This window comes from Sitophilus oryzae, unplaced genomic scaffold, assembly GCF_002938485.1.
Source record: "Sitophilus oryzae breed Bouriz unplaced genomic scaffold, Soryzae_2.0 scaffold_1297_pilon_pilon, whole genome shotgun sequence".
Lineage (NCBI taxonomy): Eukaryota > Metazoa > Arthropoda > Insecta > Coleoptera > Curculionidae > Sitophilus > Sitophilus oryzae.
The window spans coordinates 9,910,802-9,935,168 of NW_022145945.1; the positions used below are offsets into that span (position 1 = coordinate 9,910,802).

General features: G+C 32.8%; 1 protein-coding gene across 1 annotated transcript in view; it reads right to left on the reverse strand.

The window, feature by feature from the left end:
* Positions 1-23,847, reverse strand: part of LOC115874733 (amyloid-beta-like protein) — a 298,193-nt gene extending 274,346 nt beyond the window's left edge. The window contains exon 1 of the mRNA XM_030890003.1: positions 23,698-23,847. Within this exon, the coding sequence (XP_030745863.1) occupies positions 23,698-23,763 (66 nt within the window). The 5' untranslated portion in view covers positions 23,764-23,847. The remainder of the gene's footprint in view (positions 1-23,697) is intronic.
* Positions 23,848-24,367: the final 520 nt, after the last annotated feature.

Below are 24,367 nucleotides of genomic sequence, written 5' to 3' on the forward strand. Positions count from 1 at the left end.
CATCTAATTATGAGGTTCCAGTATTTTTTATTTACAACAAATCTCTAGATCCTTGTTAAAAATGGTGTAAAGTAAATGTATTAATTTATTTTTAAATTTAGTTTTGCTGTATAAATTTCCATAGATTTTCTTACCAAGTAGCTCCGTTAAAGATAAAAATAATATAATCAAATATGGCGATATCCTATGAAGAATATGCTACAATAATCATCATTATTTAAAAAAATCAATCAACCGTTGACCACTAAATTAGTTGAATCATTTCCAATTTTATGAATCTATTTTATGTAATAAACGTCAGTAAAAAAATCATATGAATACCTATCAACAAATCTATTTTATCACATTTTTATGGCTGTGTACGAACAAATGCATGAGCTTCTGAAGGTTGTAGAAAATTAGTAATTCAAATTTTATTATGGATTTGTGCATGTGGGCAGTGTATAAATAGAAAACTATTCTTTAGTTTGCTTTGAAATGAGATTTCATTGTAAAATGAGCGAAGAAATGCTAGATTGTGTGAGTTTATGGTAATATACCATACCACTCTTTAAAATACATTGTTAAATGTCATATAAGTAAATATTGATTTAGAAAACGAATATCTTAGTTAATATCTAAGTACTATATTCGAGTAATAGTAGAGAGATCAAATGTTCTATGATCAAAAAAAAAACGGATACACCTACCAGTATATAGTCCCGATAAAAAATCATCAAATTTTCATTTTAAAGTCCATTGTAACTCTTGTTTTATTGATCATTAGTGGTGAGCTAGACTGGTCTTGGTCTTGGTCATACATTTTCGCAAGAACAAGACCAGTGTTGCAAGATGAAGACCAAGACCAACAGTGGAAGACTTACGCTTATAAATCAAAAGTTGTTGATTTTTAAATGACACCCTCGGTATTTTTTCCTTTATTCGATAGAAAATAACACTCTGTATAGAATGACATATCTTATGTCAACTTTTAACATTTTCGCATATGGTCTATGCATATTATGGCTTATTTGAAATTATAACATGAGGTTCATAACGACAATTTGACTCGAAATACCAAGTGTGTGGTACCAAATTATTTGTAAAATGGGTTTTCCAAATATGTTAATGAGCCACCCTTATTCCATTTGAAAAAATTGAGATATGGTGAAAAATATGATTCGGGCATCTTTTAACCAGCCAGTACAAGACACGAAAAACATTAAACGATCAAACATATTTTTCCAAGGCTCCTTGATTAAAAATTGGTGTTTTAACACAGCCATGACAGAGAATAACATTTTCCATCGAATAAAGTAAAAATATACCAAGGTATCTTTATGATGTCGACACCGAATTTTCTATTTTCGTAAAAACATTAACCAGTCTAGCGTTCAAATCCTTTCCTCTTAGGCCTATCAAAAATAATCATAATAAACCTTGGTCCACTAAAGGTCTACGCATATCTTCTAAAAACATGCGTTCATTATCTCACTTAAACAAATTCTCAGACAGTGTCTTCTTCCACAATTACGTAAAACTATACAGAAAAATTTATTATAAGACTATAAGAGCCGCTAAGGACCTTTATTATAATAGGAGAATAGTCAATTCTGGTAATGTTGCTAAAAGAAACATGGTCTATTGTGAATGATGTGAGATACAAAGCTTCTTCGTCTAGCAATATCTCTACCTCATCTGAGAACCTTAACGATTACTTTGTAAATGTAGCGAAAAACTTAACTAATACCATATGTCCTTCTCATGATCCACTTTCATATCTCTCTACTGATAATGTAAACTTACACAGTTTCTTTTTTTCGCCCGTAGTTTTAGAAAAGCTTCGCAGTACAATTGATACCATCAAAAATAAATCCTCATCTGGGACCGACGGGCTAACTTTAAAAATGTTTTCGAATCTGCCAGAAAGCACTCTGAATCACCTAACTACTTTAATAAACATGTCATACCAAATTTCATTTTTTTGATCTGAAAGTTAAGAGGTGAGCCACTTTTGAGACGCACCCGGTATTGTTCAAAAAGAATGCGATTATACATATATTTATACTTCATATTGAAACCTAATGACACAGTAAATATCCACCCATAGCTTATTAACCTTTAATTGTTAACGTGCGGTCTGGCATACCGCTATGCTATTTTTATGAATTTTAACAGTTTATACAGAGCGAGTCTTCAATAAGTGCAAATATTTATAGGGGTAGTATAATTTCGACACTAAAAGCACGATTTTAAGTTTTTTTCGCAAAAAAATGAAAATTTTGAATTTTTTGAAAAAAAAGTTGGAATTTTTTTGGTTTTTAATTAAAAAATAGAATTTCTTGATAATATGGTAGTAATATATGGTAGTAAATACGTAGGTAGTAGATTAAATTTACAAGAAAGAAAATCCAGAAAAGATCCATGGTTTTCCTGTTAAAAAAATACTTTTGTTGTATTAGCGCTTAATACCAATATCTTTTTACTGCAAATATTTCAAGTACATAGATAAAAACATTTCAAAATATGAAGAGGTAAACAACAGTAAACACAATGGACAATAAACAGATTTCTTTTCAGTTTTATGTAAAATAAAGCTTATTTTTCAAAACGCATTCAAACGTTTGGTGTTTGTTTTTGAAGTTTTAAAGCAGTGGATGGTATTTCGTAAATACGTAAAATTCTACGTTGTTATTTCTTCTGTCGAGTTTTCTTGAGAACTCTTATTCGTACTTTTATAAAACCGTTGTCGTAACCGTTTGTTGCGACTGGTCCTTGTGCTATCAAGAAAACCTACATAAAATTCGTATTTGAATATTTATATTTGTTTGTGGCTATTGATCGGATCATGCCGCATAAAATCGGATATAAAACCCTTATGTTACTAAGGATATTTTTTGTTATTAAATCGATACTATATGCCTGTCTGTTAGGGTGACCAAAAAAACTAACCTATATGGAGTTTATAGATTAACAGCGTTTTCAGATGGAGCTGAGCGTCCACGACGGAGCGTCTGCGACTACGAGCAAGAACCATGAGTTTATATGAATAATTTTACATGGGCGCGTATGCTCCGTCCGACGGAGTTCGTCCGACGGCTATCTTCCGCGCGAACGCTCCGCTCCATCTGAAAGCGCTGTAAAATGAACCTAACAGCGCTGTCAGATGGAGCGGACCGTCCGCGACGGAGCGTCCGCGACTTCGAGCAATTACCATGGGTTTATATTATGAAGATTACATTAGAAATGTAGCTGAGTGTAATGGATATGCTCCTTCACTAGTTGATAAAATAATTAGAAAACGTAGGTATAGGTTAATGATTTCTGAAAATTCGACTTTTCAAGTGGAGAAAGATACGTCAAAATATTTTTCAATACCGTTAAGAGAGTTATCCCGTGGTCTAAAAGGAATTTTTAAGAATGTCAATTATAAACTTGTGTATAGTGCTAATAATAAATTACAACAATTATTAGGTAATCCAAAGGATAAAACACCTCCACTGGAAAGGTCGGGTATTTATGAAATTTGTAAAGATTGTAATCAGAAATATGTTGGGCAAACTAGAAGATCAATATTAACTAGATTTAAAGAACATTTAGCTCAGATAAGATCGGAGTAGTACCGGATAAATCTTGCGTTGCCGAACATTTTGGTGATAAAGAACATTGCATAGATCTTAATAATTTAAAATTAATTAAACAAGTCTCAAATTACAGGCAATTAGATGCATATGAAAGCATCAGAATTAATAAATGTAAAGATAGTATGAACAGAGACAACGGTCCAATTCCTTCAAGTTCTTTGTTCCTACTACTCTAGTAGCGGAAATCTAACTGTTACGCTCGGTGGGCTCTGACTCGGTTGGCTAGATCTTGCCACGCCCACTCGGTGCCTACTGAGTGAGTATATAAACGCTCAAATTGTAGATTGTATTTTAGTTTTTAATAATCTGCTGATGATGCTAACATGGTTAGCGAAACGCGCGTCCAGTGTAACGCCCCATACTCACACTTCGCTACTTCACTTCGTTCCTTCCTCGCGTCCCTTCGTCTAAAAATCATATATTTACTATGGGAAATTGTCGATTTATGCGACTGTGTGTTCCTTCGTCAAAACGCTCCTTCGTCCGTTTACTTCCTCGAAACGCTCCTTCCCCGTACTGTCGGTTTTTGGAGGAAGTTGCAAAGGAATTATCACGAACACAAAAAATATTAAAATATATAAATCGATCTTGGATTTCATTCGTAGTTGATTTCTTGATTTGGCAGTACGTCTGTACAGGGTGTACCATTTTCGTGTGTTTTGCAGGGTTTCTCGTTTATGAGTCGAGCTACAAAGATGCGGTTTTCACATTACGATGTTACTTTTTTATGAAACTAAAGATGCTACATACAGATATGTCCTAGCTCTCTTACTTTCTAATATACAGGGCGAATCTGAAATTATTGCATTTTTCGATTCCCTTTGTATCTCGATTATCTTATAACTTATCGATAAGGTGAAAACGGTGTCCCGTACAGTTTTTTACGTAGAATGCAGTGACGTAACTAATTCTTCGTTAGAATCTGTCGATATTTTGCGATATTTTGTATATTATTTTATTTTCCTTGTTACGGGTTTTCTAAAATACTTACATATTTTCATAAAAGGGGTAAAAATGCATTATTTAACTTTATTACATAGTCGGCCGGTTTAAATTAGGTAATCAAAACAATCAACTAATTTATTCGACGTAAAATGTGGGTTATTGGCTATTCCACGCTAATTTTTATGTATAGTTATAATATAACTCTTAAATAAGAGCAGTTTAGCAGTACCTAAATAAATAACTATACCTAGAGTATACATATTATAATTTTAGAAAGCAAGACAAATAAAATAGAAAAATAATATATAGAGTGTCCTGTTTAAAAAAAAGAACATAAGTTTGAGTCATTTTTCGAAGTATACATATTATAATTTTAGAAAACAAGACAAATAAAATAAAAAATAATATATAGAGTGTCCTGTTTAAAAAAAAGAACATAAGTTTGAGTCATTTTTCGAAATAGACAGCTCCCAACGAAGAACTAGTTTCGTCACTGCATTCTACCTGAAAAACGAGACACGGGCGTAGAAAAAAAAAATAGGGTATCCGGTATATACCTGTACATTTAGATGAACAGTCTAATTTTATAAAAGGTATTTCCAATGACCGCATAGTAAATATCCGGTATAATACCAGAAATATACAAGTAATATCAGGAATATATCTACAATATTCCTAATATATATATATTGGTATATTCCTGTTCCCGGTATTATACCGGGTATTTACTATGCGGTCGTCGTAAATACCTTTTATAAAATTAGGATGTTCATCTAAATGTACAGGTATATACATACATATATACTCAGATTTTATTTATCTACAAATTGGGTACTTACCCACCGCCCATCACTGACCCTTTTCATTCGGAAATATGAGAAGATATGTTCAAAGAGCTATAAATAAGATTAAACTAAAATTAATTAAAAATAAATTTGTGCATTAGGGAGTAACCCTTTCGAACATGTTGAAAACTAGTTTGGAGAAAGTTTGATTTATTTATAATAACTACGATTAATATTATGCACATTATTAGATCGCACACTGAGACTTCAAATTCACAATAAAAAAAAGTTAAAAATAATTTCCTTAAATTGCTGACCTGGATCACCTGCATATAATTTATTTGAATCTTCCAATTGGCTCGATTTTCTTTATTCAATGTTAATTAGCGCCTATCAATATTGTTGCGATGAATATAATCAGATTAAATAATTAAAAAAAACAGAGTCGGACTTAAATAAATAATTAAATAGTTTTGTTGTTGTTAAGGTACCCAAAACAAAAAAAAAATACTGTGGCTGGGATTTATCTGAAACCGTGGATCAAAAACCTTGGCTATCTTCACGCCGGTAAAAATATAAAGTGCGTATCAATGTTTTCAGGAGACCGAGTTCTTTCAAAACCTGAAACAAAAAATGCAGGCCCGTATTTACAAAAATTAAGTTGACCTCTGTATCTCACAAACTATCAGCTAATTTGAAAATCTCAAAATACTGTCAGATAGCCCTAATAAAGTGGCTATGAGAATGTGCAATTAGTTTTTTTATTTTCTAAAAAGTAACGACAGGAAAAAATAAAATTGATTTTCAAAAAAATTCATTTTTTCCAAAAAACTCAATCTTATATAAAAAATAAAATTTCTAAAAAAAAATTGATGGCATCTTGGTGAACATCCTTAGGAGCAACTTTGCTCTAATTTAATCATCTTTGTATCTATTACGGTTTTCGAGATACCAATGCTCGTACCTCGAATTTGTAGCATCCTGTATTTTGTGTTCTAGTGGACCGATTTTGATAATTTTTTAAGCAACTTGTAGGTAGATTATTTGACTTTGTAGTATCTATTTTTTAAATTAAAAATGAAAGTTGCCATCTGTATACGATCTATATACGAGGGAAAACAAAATATTAATATTTTCGTGCAAGTTTTAAACACCCTGTGGAGTACCTACGTTAACAAAGCAAGGAATACAACAGTTTTTAAGTTGTGTACAACTGTATGACTGATAATAACTAAGAATTAAAATTTTTGATTTGCAATACCTTTCTTTATATAACACAAAAACTAAATGGTATTTCATATTTGGTTACTTTCCTCAACTTTTCAAATACCATCCTGTATATTCCCATTAGGGTTCTTGACCTTTATACGTTTACTCCGCAATTCGTTAATGCACCTGGTGGGTGTCATTAGTTTTAACGCGACCTATTATTTAACACAGTTAAATCTATATAGTTTTAAAATTATCCCATTACCTATTCTGTGGCAATTAAAGTGAAGGCTGCAGCACTAAAGCGGTGTTCATCGCACGTAACAGATTATTCGCATCCAGCGAGGCTGTGAAATCGCGTATTATTAGTTACACCTAATCTTCACCTAATTAATTTTAATGTCTGTAATTTAAGTTGTTTTAGTTAATAGGTGAAATTGGATAATTACCTCAATTGATATATTATTTTTCGACGGCTCTATTTTTATAATTATGACGTTTGTTTAGTTCATTTTATTATTACTCGAACATTAAAGGTTGATTCTCACTATACCTTCCGTTTCCATTCCATATCCGTTCCGTATTTTTATTGTATTGACGATATACGTAAGCTCGCGGGCCGTATCAGTTCCATACTTTTTATTGTAGAATTTATATCATTACGAAAGTTTTATTTTAAAAATTTGTATCTTTTGAAAAAGGTAAAAGATTTAATTAAGAGGCGAAAGAATAAATAAATATCAGCAAAATTTTAACAGAGCTGGTACAAACTACTGGTACTGTAAGAACTTGACAACGCTGTTTCCGATACGCTTCAGTCCGTCCGCCAAAAAATGTATGGAAGGAAAGATATGGAACGGAAGGAAAACGGAACGGATAGTGTGCATTGTCCTATTCATTTACGTGATATATTTTATGTAAACGGAAGGGAGCTGATATGTAAGGTATAGTGAGAATCAACCTTTAAGCTTCATTCAGAACCTCGGAATTAGTGGAATAAATTAATGGTTTCAATTAGCATAGAAGTTTGTTCCTTTAATTTCAACATTTAAGCAGCCGGAACGTCAAAATTAGTGGTAGACATTTTCAATTAGTAGAAAAAGTTGTCAAACTTTAACTTTTCCACTAATTTTAACTAATTTTAACTTTTCCATTTTAACTTTTCCACTAATTATACTTCAAAAATTGGGATAAATGTTATTTTGGGCTTTGATTATTTTCCGTCAAGAAAAATTGTGGTTAGAAATCAAAAGTTGATTATTTTATTAAGCTAAATATTAGGTAGGCTTTCTCTATGGACACAACTGACTAACGCAAGCTGTTGCTGGGATAGTCTATTAATTTTAATTGTGTTTTTTAAACATTGTGAATGATCGTAAACTAAAAAGTATAAAGTGTAACTGACACCACTAATTTATTCCTCTATGGGAGGTTCTGAATGAAGCTTATAGGTGATAAGTGCCTTCTCCGCCGGTGCTGCCACCATCAGAGAATATCGTAAACAACTGGCATATACAAATAGCATACAAATACACAAATATAAATAGCCAGTACAGTGTATATGAAAAATTTAGTTTATAGTGATTCTAAAAGTGTTAGAGGAAGTATAATTTGTGAATTCTAAAAATAAAAAAGTTAATATCTTTAAAAGATCTAACTTGTATGTATTATAATTTATTATTCAAGCTAATAAATCTTTTTAGATGAGTTCAACTACGGTAGCGAGCATAGTTTTACGCACCGATTTGGCTAGCGAAGACATAGAGGTTATTTAGGTTATAACGATTTTTTAAGGCACATAATTATAAATTATAATTTTAGATGTTCATAAAAAATTTAAGCACTAATGCTACTAGATTAAAACAAGTATACCAATAATAATGCAAATTATAATTTATTCTCCCATAGTATACCGGGTGAGTCTCAAATGTGGCTCACCTCTATAACTTTTTTATTTTTTCAGATGAGGAAACGAGGATTAATTGTAAAAAAAAGTATTCAATTGTTTTTGGTCACATTCCTATTTTACCAAAACTTACTACAATAACTTTTGATTGTCATATACTAACCAAATTTCGTTTTTTTATCTGAAAAAATAAAAAAGCTATAGGGGTGAACCACTTTCGAGACGCACCCGGTATGTTTATTTAATTTTTTGATAATGTAATGAGCACTTTGTTTATTTGTTTCGCCGAGCTGCTTAATGCTTGAATCCATTTTTGCTTTTGATCAAATCGGTGCGGTGTGAGAAGTTGTGAAGCTATAAAAATGTGATTTCGGTAAAGTTGAATATTCGAGAAAATTCAGTTATTGAATGTTATTGCACACAACAACTACGTAATTAAGCCCTCCTTACGTGTTAATACTTTTTCGACAGTTTTATTGACATTTGAAACTGTCACAAAAGCGACGTCCAGTTCGGGTTCTTTTCCACTTAATTTTTACTACCCGAAACAACGTTACATCACACAATTCTCATACCTATAAGTCTCTTATATCTCGATTTGGAAAGGAGGTAGGGCCTGTAAAGTAGTCTTGTACGGAGGAGTTTTATAAAATACTAGCGTGTATCAGCGACTTCGTTCGCGTCGAATTAATCATTTGTAATGGTGATGATAAAGCAAAGCAAGAATTTCCATTAACCTACAAACTGGATAACATTTTCTCTCATTTATGTCAGCATGAGAAAAAACAATATGGCGATATTATTATATAACTTGGTAATATTTGAGGGTTTCATCTCGTTGGAATTTGACTTTCGAAAAATCCGTTTGCTAAAAATAAGCTTTTTACGTCAAGCAGTTTAAGCAGAATCGTGGTTAAGAAATTACCCAACTTTTTAGAACACCCTGTATGATTTTTTAAAAAATTTCAAAATATGTAAAAAACCAAATAAATTATGCTTGTCCAAGCGTTTTCCCGAAAGACTAACCGTTTTTTAAATAATAAATATTGTAATATTTGAAGGGCGTTTTCACCCTCTTGGAATTTGAGATTCAAGAAACCCCTCCTTATCGAACCTCTACACCCCACAGTCAATCCGTTTGCCAAAAATCAGCTTTAAACGTTAAGCAGTTTTTAAGCAGAATTGTGATTACTCAATGGTCATATTTTATGATACACACTGTATAAATTTATAAAAAATTTTAAAATATGTAAAACAACAAAATAAAATATACGTGTTTAAGAGTTTTTCCGGAAAACTTACCGGTTTTTAAATAAAAAATATTCTAATATTTGAGGGGTGGTTTCACCCTCCGATAAGTCTCCTTATCGTTTCAATAACTGCAAAAACTACTGAATTTTTTTATTTCATTTTTTATAAGTGGTTTCAGCTAAAAAAATTACCCAAAATAAGTTGTTTGATAGGTATTCTTAAATCGCGTTGTCCTTGATTTTTAATCAATTTTTTAGCATCTGCCAACGAAGACCGGACTGCAGATTAAGTTGAGTCACCGTCAAGCTGAACTGTAAACTATGTATGTTTTCAAATACCCGTTGGAAAGCTTATAACGGATGCACTTCCTTTCGATGAGCCTTAACTAAAATGGCATTACATAATCTTGATATAGGCTTGCTAAAATAATTATGTAACGCCTTTTAGCAACATGAATACAAATGAAATACCTCAAACAAATAATTTAAACAAACAAACCTGCACCTGTAAAATATAGCTATATTCAAAAACTATTTAGGGTAACATAAATATTTAGGGTTTACGAAAATATATATTGTATAAAAATTTCTTGGTTAGGTTAGGTTAATATGATTTATATTAATCTCGTCAATATTTTGTTTTAACTAGGAAGGCTTCACATATTTCGAACAAATTGTAAATTTACTGAAGTTTAGAAATTCCTAACAAAATTACTCTATTAATACTCTTATAATTATTAATTATCTTCAAAATATATTAACAAGATCTAAGCGATAATATATGCACATATTATAGAATAATATGTGCATAAATTATCTTGAAACCCATCGAGATGGCGTCATGTGGAAAAGAAGAGGCCCTATGGTTATAAGGAGATATTGACTATGCCTATTTTGGTTGCGATGTGGATGGACGGGTGACCGGTTCGAAACTCTGTATCGTGCTGTTGTCCAAGGGAAAAGTGTAAAATCTATTGATACACACTGCTCATTCACGCCGGTTCGAGGCAGGATGAGATCGGATATCTCGTGAGTAAGGGTACAAACATAGTGGAGGCAGGTTTCTGCTTACCGGCAACCAGCGCCGCCTCTGGGGACCTATTCTTGACCACTCGCATCTTCAAATATCGCTGGCATCTCGCATCTCCGAAAAAGCCGTATAACAATACACATGATGCGTAACTTTCCGTATATGCATCACGTGTATTATTTTATTTGGCTTTTTCGGAGATGCGAGAAGGGTTCGGAAGTAGATAATTAAGAAATAATTTAACTGATTAACTACGTGTAGTTTTTCTTCAAAAATTACTTTTCCCGTTTATTAACTACACGAAAACTACGTTAATGAACTACGTATTGATATTATGATAAAAAAAAAACATCCTATAAATAAATATATTCATTTTGATAGAAACATGTAATGCATAGGCTTTTTATTTAATTAAAGAATTATAAATTCATAAAAACAGAATAGTATAATGGATAACACAATATATTAAAATTATTATAAAATACTTTATGTGTTTTCTATGTGTGGAAACACAGAGAGGCTTTTTATTCCTTTGAGGTTGTCTCAAATAGGTGTTTTTTCCATATTCAAAGGCCGGCGCCGCACATAGGGGTATTTGGTCTATATATAAACCTGGCCAAAAGTGATATTTTTTATTTTCATTTTTTATCTTAACTGAATATAAATCTATAAATACTAAATGTAAGCACATTTATTAGCTTTTTTAAGTCGTAAGTTGACTATCAAATAATATTTCAGTTATAAGTGTGAATTATCTTGAGTGTCTTCTGAATATTTCTAAGATTATTAAATAGTGGAATTGTTTGTATAGTGCTTTTTTGCAAATTGTTTATAATAACTTTCATGATGGATACAGAGCCCAGCTGGCAAGTCCTGTTTTATACATATTTTTATTTTGAAACTTTTCCTTATTATCTATTTCTTTATAATGTTTTCTATTTAAAAAATCGGAGGCATTTTTATAAGGTGTAAGACTATTCGGCAATATTCCGCATGGAAATTAGTGTCCGTTCAATGCTTGTTTCCAGCTTTGGAATATGTACAAAAATCTTACCAATATTTGCCACTGCCAAAAAAAACATTGATTTAAATAGATTCTTAAAGGAAATAGTCTTTACCCTATAACACCTATCCTCGCTCAAATATCGTCTATAATATACAAATTACTTTCTTGTTTTATCATCCTCATCCAATTGCTCGGTTTTGCACAGAATGGCCCTATTTGATCGGTGGAAAGGGTTTCAGAGTAGAGGAAAAAATATTGTGTAGGAAAAACAAAACGGGGTTCCATATTAGCACCCTCTCCTCTAATAATTAATATTACTAGCAAAAGAGCAAAAAAAATCATAAAACATAATTTTGGCCAGCCTTCGTTCCGGTAAAAGCGAGAACGCCGATGAACGCTGGTTTACGGCGCCTACCTGCTTTCACTGTGAACTAGCCGATTTGATAACACGGTTTAATTTTTCAAGGTTATAAGCGCGAGGCGGCGTGGCGCTACCATGTACCCATATACAGGGTGTCCCAGAAATAAGTGCAAGTATTTTAACTGGTAGTATAGTTCAACCCCAGAAACACGCCTATGAGGTTTTTTTCGCGAAAATTTTTTTTTGGAAAATTCGAAATTTTTTGAAAATTTTATTGGAATTTTTTTAGTTTTTATTTAAAAAAAAATAATTTCTTGATGATATGGCAACATAGGTAGTAGATTAAATTTACAAGAAAGAAAATCCAGAAAAGATCCAGTGGTTCTCAAAATTTTAGCAAAAAATCATTTCTTTTGGAAATTTTCACTTATAATATCACAAGAGCTTAAATTATTTTCGGAAATTTTTTTGAGGGCACGAATATTTTGAAAATTATCCCGAGTCGAAGACGAGGGATAATTTTCCTAAAATATTCGTGCCCGAAAGAAAATTTCCAGGAATAATTTAAGCTTGCGTGGTATTCGGTAAGAAAATTTCACACCTAAATTTGAAAAAAAATATTAATCCAACATGACATTTTAAAATAATTTCAATTTGTTAAGTTGGCCAAGGTATTGATGTTTTTGACATATTATGTGTTTTGTCATTTTTGTTTGCGATTCTGTCATTAAGCTATTACTAGTTTTAAAACGTCTGTACGTAGAGTAAGAAGTGTATAGCGAAATGTCGCGATTTGGAAAAAGTAAACCAACAAGTCATTAAAGAAGAAATTGAAAATATAAAACCAGATAACACCCGAAAATCAAAATCAAGTGTATGGAAACAGTTTGTAGTTCATTCACATTATGATTGTAGATCTTATGTTTACCTTTTCAACTGTCAAAAAATTTCCACTAAAGTTTCGTGGCGCCTCGAAAAAATTTCCGGAAATTTTTTCAGTTGCCATGGTAACTAGTCAACATTAAAGCATGTTATTGGTTGAAAAGTAGAGGTGTGAAATTTTCACTAGTAATACCACTAGAGGTCAAATTATTTCCGGAAATTTTTTCGAGCCCATGAATATTTTGAAAATTATCCCGAGTCGAAGACGAGGGATAATTTTCTAAAAATATTCATGAGCGAGAAAAAATGTCCGGATTTAATTTGACCTCGTGTGGTATTCGGTAAGAAAATTCCACACCAAATTGTGTTTGAAAATCAAATAATTAAAATGTGTTTTTCGCTTTTTGGTCGAATTGATTATTTAGTTACTATGACAACTAAGAGACACCCAAACTTAAAAACTATTTCAGTTTTGAAGCTGTCAAGCGGCACGGCTTAAAAAAAATGTTTCGCTTCGGTCATGAAAGCAAAGAAAATATTCGCCAGGAGATTAAGCAGTTGACACCCGCGAATACTAGGAAATCGAAGTCAAGCGTATGGAAGCAGTTTACAAACTTTCATCTCAGCTTTGTAATTGAAATGTATCAAAATTATCATGTAAACAAATAAAAACCAGACTCTCAAAAATATATTCTGTCATTATAAACGTCAAAAAATTTCCAGTATAATTCGCTGTTGGGTGCCCACAAGGAAAAAATTTTCACTAAAATTTATCCGTTGCCATGGTGATTTATCAAAAAAACACGTTTTGATTGGTTAAAAATTACAGGTGTGGAATTTTCAAAGTAAAATAACTCCGTTATATTGTAATTATTTGAAAAACGATAAAGAGAGCATATGTTTCTTTTAACGAGATCCGCCACCCCTTAAAATACTTGCGCTTGTTTCTGGGACACCCTGTAAAAAACAACACACGTGATGCGTGTATACGCAAAGTTGCGAACGATGTCAAGAATAGGTACCCAGATCCACGCCGACTACCGGTAAGCGGGAAACCTGCTTGCACTGTGTTCGCACACTAAGAGTTGATTTAGACACTTCCTAAGTCGGTAGGCCATTGACCATGATATGCCCGAGGACCGCGGTTCAGATTCCGCGTAAACAAAGTAGGCCCCGTCCAGATTAGCCCTGGCAGCCAAAAGGAGACGTTAACTGAAATCTTTACTTTACTTTACTGTATATTTAAACCGCCTCGCCGAAAATCAATTTTCCTAATATAAAATAAAGTATTCCTAAAAAGCAATCATGGAAACCTGTCATTATTGTCACGCGCAAGTCACCGACCGACCGTAATTTTAAAATCCTACAATGTTGCGATGTCAAAAGTGGCACGACGTGTACCAATCGTGACCGAACGATTCCCAATGCAATAGAGCTTCGGCCAGGTAAGTTACAAAGATAATATTTGCACGTCCGCTTATATAATCCGCAAGCCAGCACAACCACGCTAATAAATGCAGATGTAGGCAAATCCCCCACTCGGGTTGTTGTCAACAATAAAACTCATTTTACTACTAACGATGTTATTAAAATAAAAATATAGAGTGAACTGCAGTCACTATATTCTATAGCGCGCCCACTATACAGGGTGAGTCTTAAAAAAGTGCAAACATTTTAGGAGTAGTACGAGTATATTTCGACTCCAGAATATGAAGTTTTTTTCGCAAAAAAAAATTGGAAAAAATTTTCGATTTTTTTTTAGTTTTTAGTTAAAAATCATAATTTTTTGATAATATGGCAACATAGATAGTACATTAAATTATATTTACAAGAAAGAAAACCCAGATAAAAAAGATCCAAATAGTTTAAGTAGTTAAATTAAGTATTTTTTTGGAAATTTTCATAGTAAAATATCTCGGTTATTTTGGACTTATTACTAACTAAACAAACCAAACGGCAAAGAGGAAATGTGTTTCTTTTATCGAGATCTACCAGCCCTGAAAATATTTGCACTCGTTTAAGACTCCTGACTCACACTGTATAAGGATATCAAATTTACCGGTTATTCTAAGGTTACCAACCGTCCTCTATTCCAGAGGACAGTCCTCTTTTTGATCGTACTCTTCTCTTTCTATCTTTTCTCTCCCGTATTAAAAAAGTCCTCATTTTTACACACCCAATAGTTCAGTCATTGGGGATTTTTGCTTGGAAAAAAGTCCGGAAGTTTTGCAACTTTGCAGGTTTATAGGTTTTGGGGTCCTTAACTAAAATCCATAAAATGCACATTTCCAGAGTTGCCGCCGGCGCCGCCATCTTGCCAAGATGGCGCCCAAAATCGGTATTTTGTGAATATCTCGAAAACTATGCGTTTTTCGCGAAAATTTGAGGAGAGCAAAATTAAAGAGAATAAAATTTCCTATAAAAAAGGTTTTATGAAAATTTTCGCTAAAGTCAACCGTTTAGGCACAAAATCCCTGAATATTTTACAATTTTGCTTATATGATATATTATGTATAGTCGATTTTCCGAAATCAAATGTCGATTAGGGTTCACTAAAACTAGTTTTAGTTTAGTTTCTTCAATTTTGTCATAAAATAGTGGTGTATCATTAATTCGCTCATTAATTTATAAATAATTAATTTTAATTATTGAAAATGTGTACTTGTTTCCACATCACCCAAGAGGTAAAGTATATGGCGCGTTTATTTTAACGTGGTCTCCCCGGAGGCCTACTCCTCTAGATAAATTAAAAACTTTAACTTATCTGCACAAGCCCGACGGATCTGGCTCATTGATGTCAAAGTCGATCGTGTCTGCTGTGCTGGACTCATCAGCCTGGTCTCTCAATTCGTCCAACTCTTCATCTTCAGCCGCCAGAGGGATATCTACAGGCAAGTCCAACTCCTCTTCATCGGATTCGTCGAGTGACACTTCAGTGACGTTGTCACAGGATTTCCCATTGCAGTATGCACAAATCATTGAACATTTTAATCCTGCTTTTCTGCATCCGCAGGCTTTACCATAGTTGTTGGTTTTACATTTACAGGATAAAAATGCCATTAGGGATTTTGGAGCTGGATCTTTCAACATTGTCTGGAGTAATGCCTGTTTTTGTTTTCTTCCAACCCCATTCTTCGGCATCATTGGTACAACCAGACCAATGCTGAACCTGGTGGTAAGTTCGCAATGAATGCTGTCCAGCACAACAATTAATTATTCATAAATTAATGAGCGAATTAATGATACGTCACTGTTTCATGACAAAATTGAAGAAACTAAACTAAAACCAGTTTTAGTGAACCCTAATCGACATTTAATTTTGGAAAATCGACTATACATAATATATCATATTTTACGTAAAATTGTAAAATTTCCAGGGATTTTGTGCCTAAACGGTTGACTTTAGCGAAAATTTTCATAAAACCGTTTTTATAGGAAATTTCATTCTCTTTAATTTTGCTCTCCTCAAATTTTCGCGAAAAACGCATAGTTTTTGAGACATTCACAAAATACCTATTTTTGGCAAGATGGCGGCGCCGGCGGCATGTCTGGAAATGTGCATTTTATGGATTTTAGTTCAGGGGCCCCAAAACCTATAAACCTGCAGAGTTTCAAAACTTTCGGACTTTTTTCCAAGTAGGCCCCCTTTTTGATCCCCAATGACTGAACTACAACCCAAAATATAGAAAATATTCATCTATCGCCAAAATTCTTAATAAAATTGTTAATTTGGAAACAATGTGTTTTCGGTACTCCCACTCGTTCGTACAGAAAAGCAATATTTACGCACAAGAAATACAATATGATCGAGAAAAACGTTCATCAGCGATGGCTATGAAATGAAGATCGCTGTCATTTTATATGTAAAATCGAGTGTAAAATTATATGGGGAAATTAATCGATGTTCCTTTCCAAGCCAACTGGACGCGTCATATGGTATTACGTCTGAGGCGCTTTTTTACTCTCTAGTCCTCTATTTTTTATTTTGAAAGTTGGGAACTCTAGGTTATTCTTTATCAGAACCAGCGGAAAAAAATATAAAAGCAACTTCTATCAAATTAAAGCAGCATTTTTAAATATTTCCTCAAATTCCTTCTTGCTGAAAATATTGGATTTCTGATTTCAAGGTTTGGGCAATAACCATAGATGTTATTTTATTTTACAGATTCATGCCTGGTTGGCCTTTGCTTTTTTTCTTACTGAAAGAAACAGATTTTGATTAATCGACAATAGTGTCTGTTGATGTTGAAGAAACAGAAATATTAGAGCAGTTCAATTTTGACCTTTTTAGAGACTGAGTTAGAATTAACGAATCATATCATCAATATCAATAGCGTTCGTGTTCAAATTCTTGCATTTTCAACTTTGAGATGTGTTGAACTAGTTATAGTTTTTCAATGTCAATTGAAAATAGGATTTGAATAGGATAAGACTCTTTATTTTGTCTGTCATTGTCATTGTCGGCATCGTCGACAAACGAACTAAGAGTCCGAATCCCAATATTTCCAATTTTCTTTGAAAATATTATAGATACACTATTGTCTTTGTTATAGCGGATTTGATGCTATTTATATTCCGTATTTTTTAGAATCAAGTTGTTTACAATTACGATTATGTAAGGATTAAAGGACATACAACATCGATACTTAAAGTGGTGCTCTTATTTGTTACTTTAGCAATCCTACATTTTAAAAATTTTGCAACTAACTGCTTTAAAGCAATTTTTATTGGTTGCCATGCTGCGATTGAAAATTATACCATGTTTTTTCGGTGTAATTTAATTCTAAATAATATACTTTAATACTAAATATTAAATTTTAATAGCATACAATAAATATTGTATTTTCGATTGGGTTTCGTTGTATCGAACATTTTCTGAGTTCTGGAAAAGTTGGCTTCTTGCTTCTAGATTAGTGTATATTTATTTTTGGATGACTACCGAAATTACCAGTATTTGAAGACGATTTACCGGTAATATTTTACCGCTATTTTAGGACATTTAACCGGTAAACCGATAAACCATCAGTAAAAACCAAGCGTCCAAAACCCAAAAAAAAAATCACGAAAGAATGAAAATGCAGTAAGAAGATATTTCTATGAAGTCATCTTTCGTCCACCCACACAAGAACCGGTGGTGTTATAAGGATTTTTAAATAGTTTTTTTTTAAATAAAGATACATTAATTGAATACATTTTTAGTCTTGGTGAAATTCCTGGTGAAATTCTTTAACAAAATTAATTAATTTGACTTTTCTAAGAATTTATCCCTCATCGCCAGAGCAAACAAGAAACAATTAAGAAAATAATATTTAATTTAAATTTAATAAAACGAAACATACGGTAAAATTCTATCTTAACTTTAACTAGACGCTCGAGGATACGTCGATATATTATTAGATCGTTGTTTAATCCACCTACAGAAAACCCACCGATGTTTGAAGAAGGTACATAAACACGATATTGCTTAAACAGTAATATCGACTGACATATTGATATATAACCTAACCTAACCTAACGAAACTGAAAAATCAAAAAATATTTGTACATATATGTATGAAAATATCACTCATAATTGAAATATGCTTGTACAAAGGAAATTCCGGTAACTAAAACACTAAAGATATGCCTTTGTAGTTGTCTAACCTAAAAACAAATGGGAGTCCTCCAGTCCTCAGAACTTAAGACCGAGAAAAAAAAAGATTTTCCTTGATTTAAGTAAAAACAATCTTCGGATTTTGATGGGGTTTTTAACAGGACCCCTCAACGAACACCTCAGTAGGCTGAAGCTGAGAAACAACGGCGAATGCAGATTCTGTGGGGAAAATGGGGAAACAACTTATCACTAAGTGCGCCAAGACGACGTGCGATGAACGGCTGATTTCGAGGATGGAGAGCTGGCCTCTGTGCGGAGCCGTATCAGATACTGGCTTTTGTTAAAGCCCTGAGACTGTGTGATGAGTTATAACTCGTTATAAGTCAAGAAATTCTAATCTCATATTTATTAAACAAACCATCATCTGAAATTCCAAAAAAAATGACTTTCTGGATTGGATGAGCATCCCCCCTTGAAGACTAAAAAGAATTAAAAAAATACACAATTAATGAAATAAATCCCTTTTAAATAAGAAGAAAATAACTATACAGGAACACACAGTACCACAAATTACCTATAACAGATGCGAAAGAAAGCGACTGCATCGGAAACCGCTCGGCAAACCCGACACGCCTATTGAGTGGTGTAAATACACCAGTCGTTTAGTCCGGAAACCTATGCTGTGTCGTATTCGCTTGCTGGAATGACATAGTGCGTGGTTATATGTTTCTTTTTAAAAACGCGTGTAGGATTTTGTTGAACTTTTGAACTGTTATTTCTAAGGTTTGGTAATTTGTATATCTTATTTAAAATGGAATGCAAATGTGTTTTATTTATAAGGAAAAAAAGATATTTATAGTATAAAAATTAATTTATTTAACAAAATTTAATTAAAAATGTGACAAAATAGTTACCTTTCTATTGGTTCTATCGGACTTTTTCGACTATATAAATCTTTATTTGTACACTTAATACATCAAATATTTTCAATCTAATAAATCATTTAATGATGTAAATAAGAGGAAATTTCTCACATGGGTGGTCAAATTTTATAGTTTTCATTATATCAAACAGCCTCTGAGAAAAGATTTCAACTCAAAATGCCTTTAATTATGTTTGACTACATCATTAAAAAGGGTCTTCAAATACATCAATGTGATATTTGTCTAAAATTTGCAAAAGAATCCGAATCTCTGGATAACTCGAAATTATTTACCCATTTAAAAGCCTTTGATCATGAAAGTGGAAAAATTTGTTCATTTTTTTTTGACGGGCTGGAAAAATTATTTATATTAAATTTTGATGAGTTTTGCACTGAATAAAACATTCAGAGGCTGTTTGATATAATGAAAACTATAGAATTTGACCACCCATGTGAGAAATTTCCTCTTATTTACATCATTAAATTATTTATTAGATTGAAAATATTTTATGCATTAAAGTTAGTACAAAAAATAAAGATTTATACAGTCGAAAAAAGTCCGATAGAACCAATAGAAATGTAACTATTTTGTCACGTCTTTAATTAAATTTTGTTAAATAAATTATTTTTTAAACTATAAATATCTTTTTTTTTCCTAATCTCCTACGAGCTGATATAATATGACGAGCAATCTATTAAATTACTGTGAGATTATACAGAAAAGTCCACAGACTTCGAGACATAGGAAAATCAAGTCCAGTTAGCGTGTGTCCAAATTTTGACAAGTTTTCAAAAATTACAGTTTTGTTTAGACTGACATTTAATTTCGCCTGACTTCTCGGTGAATGATTTTATGGGAGTACATACAATCTAAAATTTACGGCCATGAAGAAATTAAAAACTTGGAGCAGTTAAGACAGAAAATATTTAATGCCTTTGACACTGTCACCCCTGATATGTTATCCAATGTGTGGAGGGGATTTTATGATCATTTGGGTTATTGTTTAATGCAAGAGGGAGGCACTTTTGAACAATTTTTGTAATTTTTTAAATTTCATTATCCTGTTTTTTTACCGTTTACCCATTACCTACCTTGACGGACATGGGAAAACGGAGGTCCTTTTCAGGACCGCAAATATTCTGATTGAGAAAATTGGTAACTTTTTTTTGGATTAAAAAACAAAAGTTGTTAATATAATATCAATTTAAAAGGGTTTTAGTAGTTTTAATACACACTATGATATAAAATTTATTATTATTATAATGTACATTATTAATACTATTGTTCATTCGAAATGGCATTAAGGCCCAATTGCAACAATGATTTAAATTTTTCTTAAAGATAAGTAGAGCTTAGAATGAGCTGTATTTATATTTACTTTAATATTCACCTTAAATAAGGGAATTTGACTGATACAATTTTTGAATTTGAATTGTTTTTAATGATACTAACAATTTTAGTTCAATTTTTAATAAAATTTATTTAATATTAATAGAAATCCAAGAGATTTGAAACCTCTTTTAGCGATTTATAACATTCTCAAATTAATTACAGGTGCCCTTATTTTCTATGAAAATCACACAGCTTTTTTCATAGTCGCTGCTGTTGCTATAGCTATATAAAAAGGTGTGAAAATTGCGACACACGCTAAATGGACTTGATTTTTCGTATGTCTCGAAGTCTGTGGACCTTTTTGTATGCCTCGATAACATATTGGTGCAGATTATTTTCACCCAAACAAATAATAACCCAAACTATACATTGATGCCGATTGTCTATGAACTCTTTCTGAAGGTCACAGAAACCTGAACGCGTAATTCGGTGTTCTTTCGCATCTGTTATAGGTAATTTGTTACAGTACAGCTTATATCTATTGCATATTCATATCGTACACCTAAAATACACACCTCGACAAGATTCAGTGGTGAAATGGTTTTAATCGTTTTATATACAGGACACTGAAACCCTTCGATGTCTACAAAAATATATAAAATTAATAAATTAAGGAAAAAAATTATATTGTAACAATTTAATAGTAATGAAAGTACGCAAAAATATAGCATCTAATTTAGATATTCAGGTTGTTGACTTTTCTCTATTTACATCAGCTCGACTGGGTCTTAATTACTCATCTCTTTTTTATATCCATTTCTCGGTTATCTTCCATTTAAAACTTAAGATTTTTTTTAAAACTCAAGGTGTGAAAATTGTTGGACTTTTCAAGAATCTTGACCCCATTCGTGTCTTCACAGGAATAACACGTTTGGTTTGTATTTTACAATTGATGATTTTGATTGAAGGGTCCAGAGTCCAGAGGAAAAACATGATTGATGTGGCATTTCACTAATTTTACAGGAGAGCGAGAAAACGCCTCGTTCGGAACGTAATAATGTGACTACTATACTTGTAATGACTATGTTTTGTAGGTTTACTAATTACAGTAATGGGAAATGAAATAAATACTAAATTTTGAAAACCAGAAAAAATTTAATGAAAATGTGGACGCCTAACAAACTAAAAAAATGTTTTCAAAATACACTCAGATATGAGGCAGTGTGTATCTTCAAGAGTACTTAAGGGAACCTACAGTTAGGTTAACACACAGGCACAAATGACACAGGTATATATATTGGCCAGAGCCTCCAGAAAATCCACTGTTCCGACATAATGACAAAAATCAAAACTCTAATAGTTGCACAAAACACTCCTAAAACAACTCACGACTCGCGACTAGTCAGGAAAAAACAGAACATAGAAAAGAAAAAGTACTTAAATTACACCTAAAAATTAAAAAATTAATTTACCGATTAAAATACATTATCTAATAAGAATTTTCGCAGTTTGTTTTTATAATTATCCTGATACAGTGGCGCATCTAGAGATTGAGTCTGGAACGGGTAGTGGTAATATTTAAATAGAATATTACATTGAATTTTTGCTGAAAGATGTTGTGACTGCGGAAAAAGATAAACTCTGATTGGGCTGAATTTTCTATTTTGATTGGCTTTATTAATTTCTTTTATGGTAACATTTTATCTGATTTATAAATTTCTTGAGTACTTGGGATTCACAATCCTGAGGTAACAATAGGCGGTTGAAGCGTAGTGCTAGCCACATTACCTTCCTTGTATACCGAACGGCTCTAGTATAGCAAGCTGTACCTTGCTACTTCTAAGGCATCAAACGCTATATACGGGAGCTATTATTATTATTATAAATTTCTTTCTAGGAGGGATAATTATCCCCATTACCCCTCCCATTTATGCACCCTTGTCCTGATGCAAAGTTGGCACAAGTTTAGAAATAATCTTATTAAAACATTTTATGCCTAAATATGATGGTGCAATTAAATGGACTTATCAAGTTATGTCCCTGGACGATTGTTGTTTATCAGGTTCTTTGCCTGTTTGTATATTTTGACTAGGCATATATCAAAGGATTTAACAGATTATTGCTCTGCAGAGTTTATGCATTTTGTAGGGACCAATTAGACCTATTATAATGTGGTAGAATGTTTTCCCCTGAACCTTTCAATTAGTAAAGACCATAGGCAAAGTAAATTTGACCTGTCTTAGTAAAGGTCATTGAAATAAATTTTACACCCAACTAATTTTTCTAAAATCGTTTGATAGTTCAAAGTACTTGACACCTTCCATATCTTCAAAGTAATATAAAATTTACATATGTAATAAAACGCATTTCTCTTATAAGGACGTTGTAAATTTGAATCAAATGGATTGTTTATGTTCATCATTTAGTTTCACCATTAGTTGTTTTAGACGATAATCTGAGTAGATGTAAGGTAGAAAAATTGATTACTTCCTTCCATGATTGAAAAAAAAATTCACTATAAAAACCATTAACTAAATAAGAACAGAATAAATTTAGGTCTAATAGACTGTTGATGTTGTTCTATTTACTTCCACTTCATCGGACCTTTAATTAAGAACTTGTTATTTATTTTGACGAAAATCCCTGTGGATATAGGGCCGGAAAAGCGAAAAAACGAATGTGTTAGGGGCGTGGAACCGCCGTGGGGCAACCCGCTCCGCAAGAATACACACAAACAGCCGAAGAAACCGTGGAAAAATCGATGTCACCGCATGTCGTCGTCGCGATGACGGCCGACTCGTTCCTTTGTCGTCATGTACACAGTATCATTGACCGCCTTGAAATAGACTTACCTCTGTTTGGGCTAAAATCCCCGCTAGCAGGCCGAAAACACAGACGAACGTCGTCGGACGCAACATTTCCAAAAAGAGTTTTTCCACCAGAACGCGGAACCGCACCGTAAACGAACTCTCCTGGTTAAAAGTTGTACTACGACTGCTCCACCTACCGGGGCTTCACGTCGCTCGCATGCGCCCTCTGGTGAGTCATACAAAGGCGCGCGGGCGGGCGGCAGACCGCCTACGTCACGAACGCGAGACCGGAATAACGAAATCGAAACGCTGTGTTCGTAGGACCACTATAATGTCCGATGAAATTTGCCGGACATTGCGATTCAAATACAGGGGACCTTTTTGCGTCTTCTTCCTTCTTCCGTTGCAGTTATTGTACCAGCGCGCTTCAAGTTTTTCCTACCACTACCAGGCTCCTATTAGTCCGGTTGAGCTACCAAAATCCGTGTGTTTTTAGAAGAGGGAATATTTTTTATGATTCTAAATAATTTTTAAGGTGTTAACGTTGAAATTAAGCGTGGAAACACTTCGAAAATGTTGGCGTTTGGTTGCTACATTAAATTATACCAGCGGAAAAAAAATTGGCACCGAGAGGCACGTATAGCCGCCCATACTAAAATATGTTAATAAAAAGTTGATAGTTGCAGTTCTTTTAGTTTCAAAGTAAAGGAAT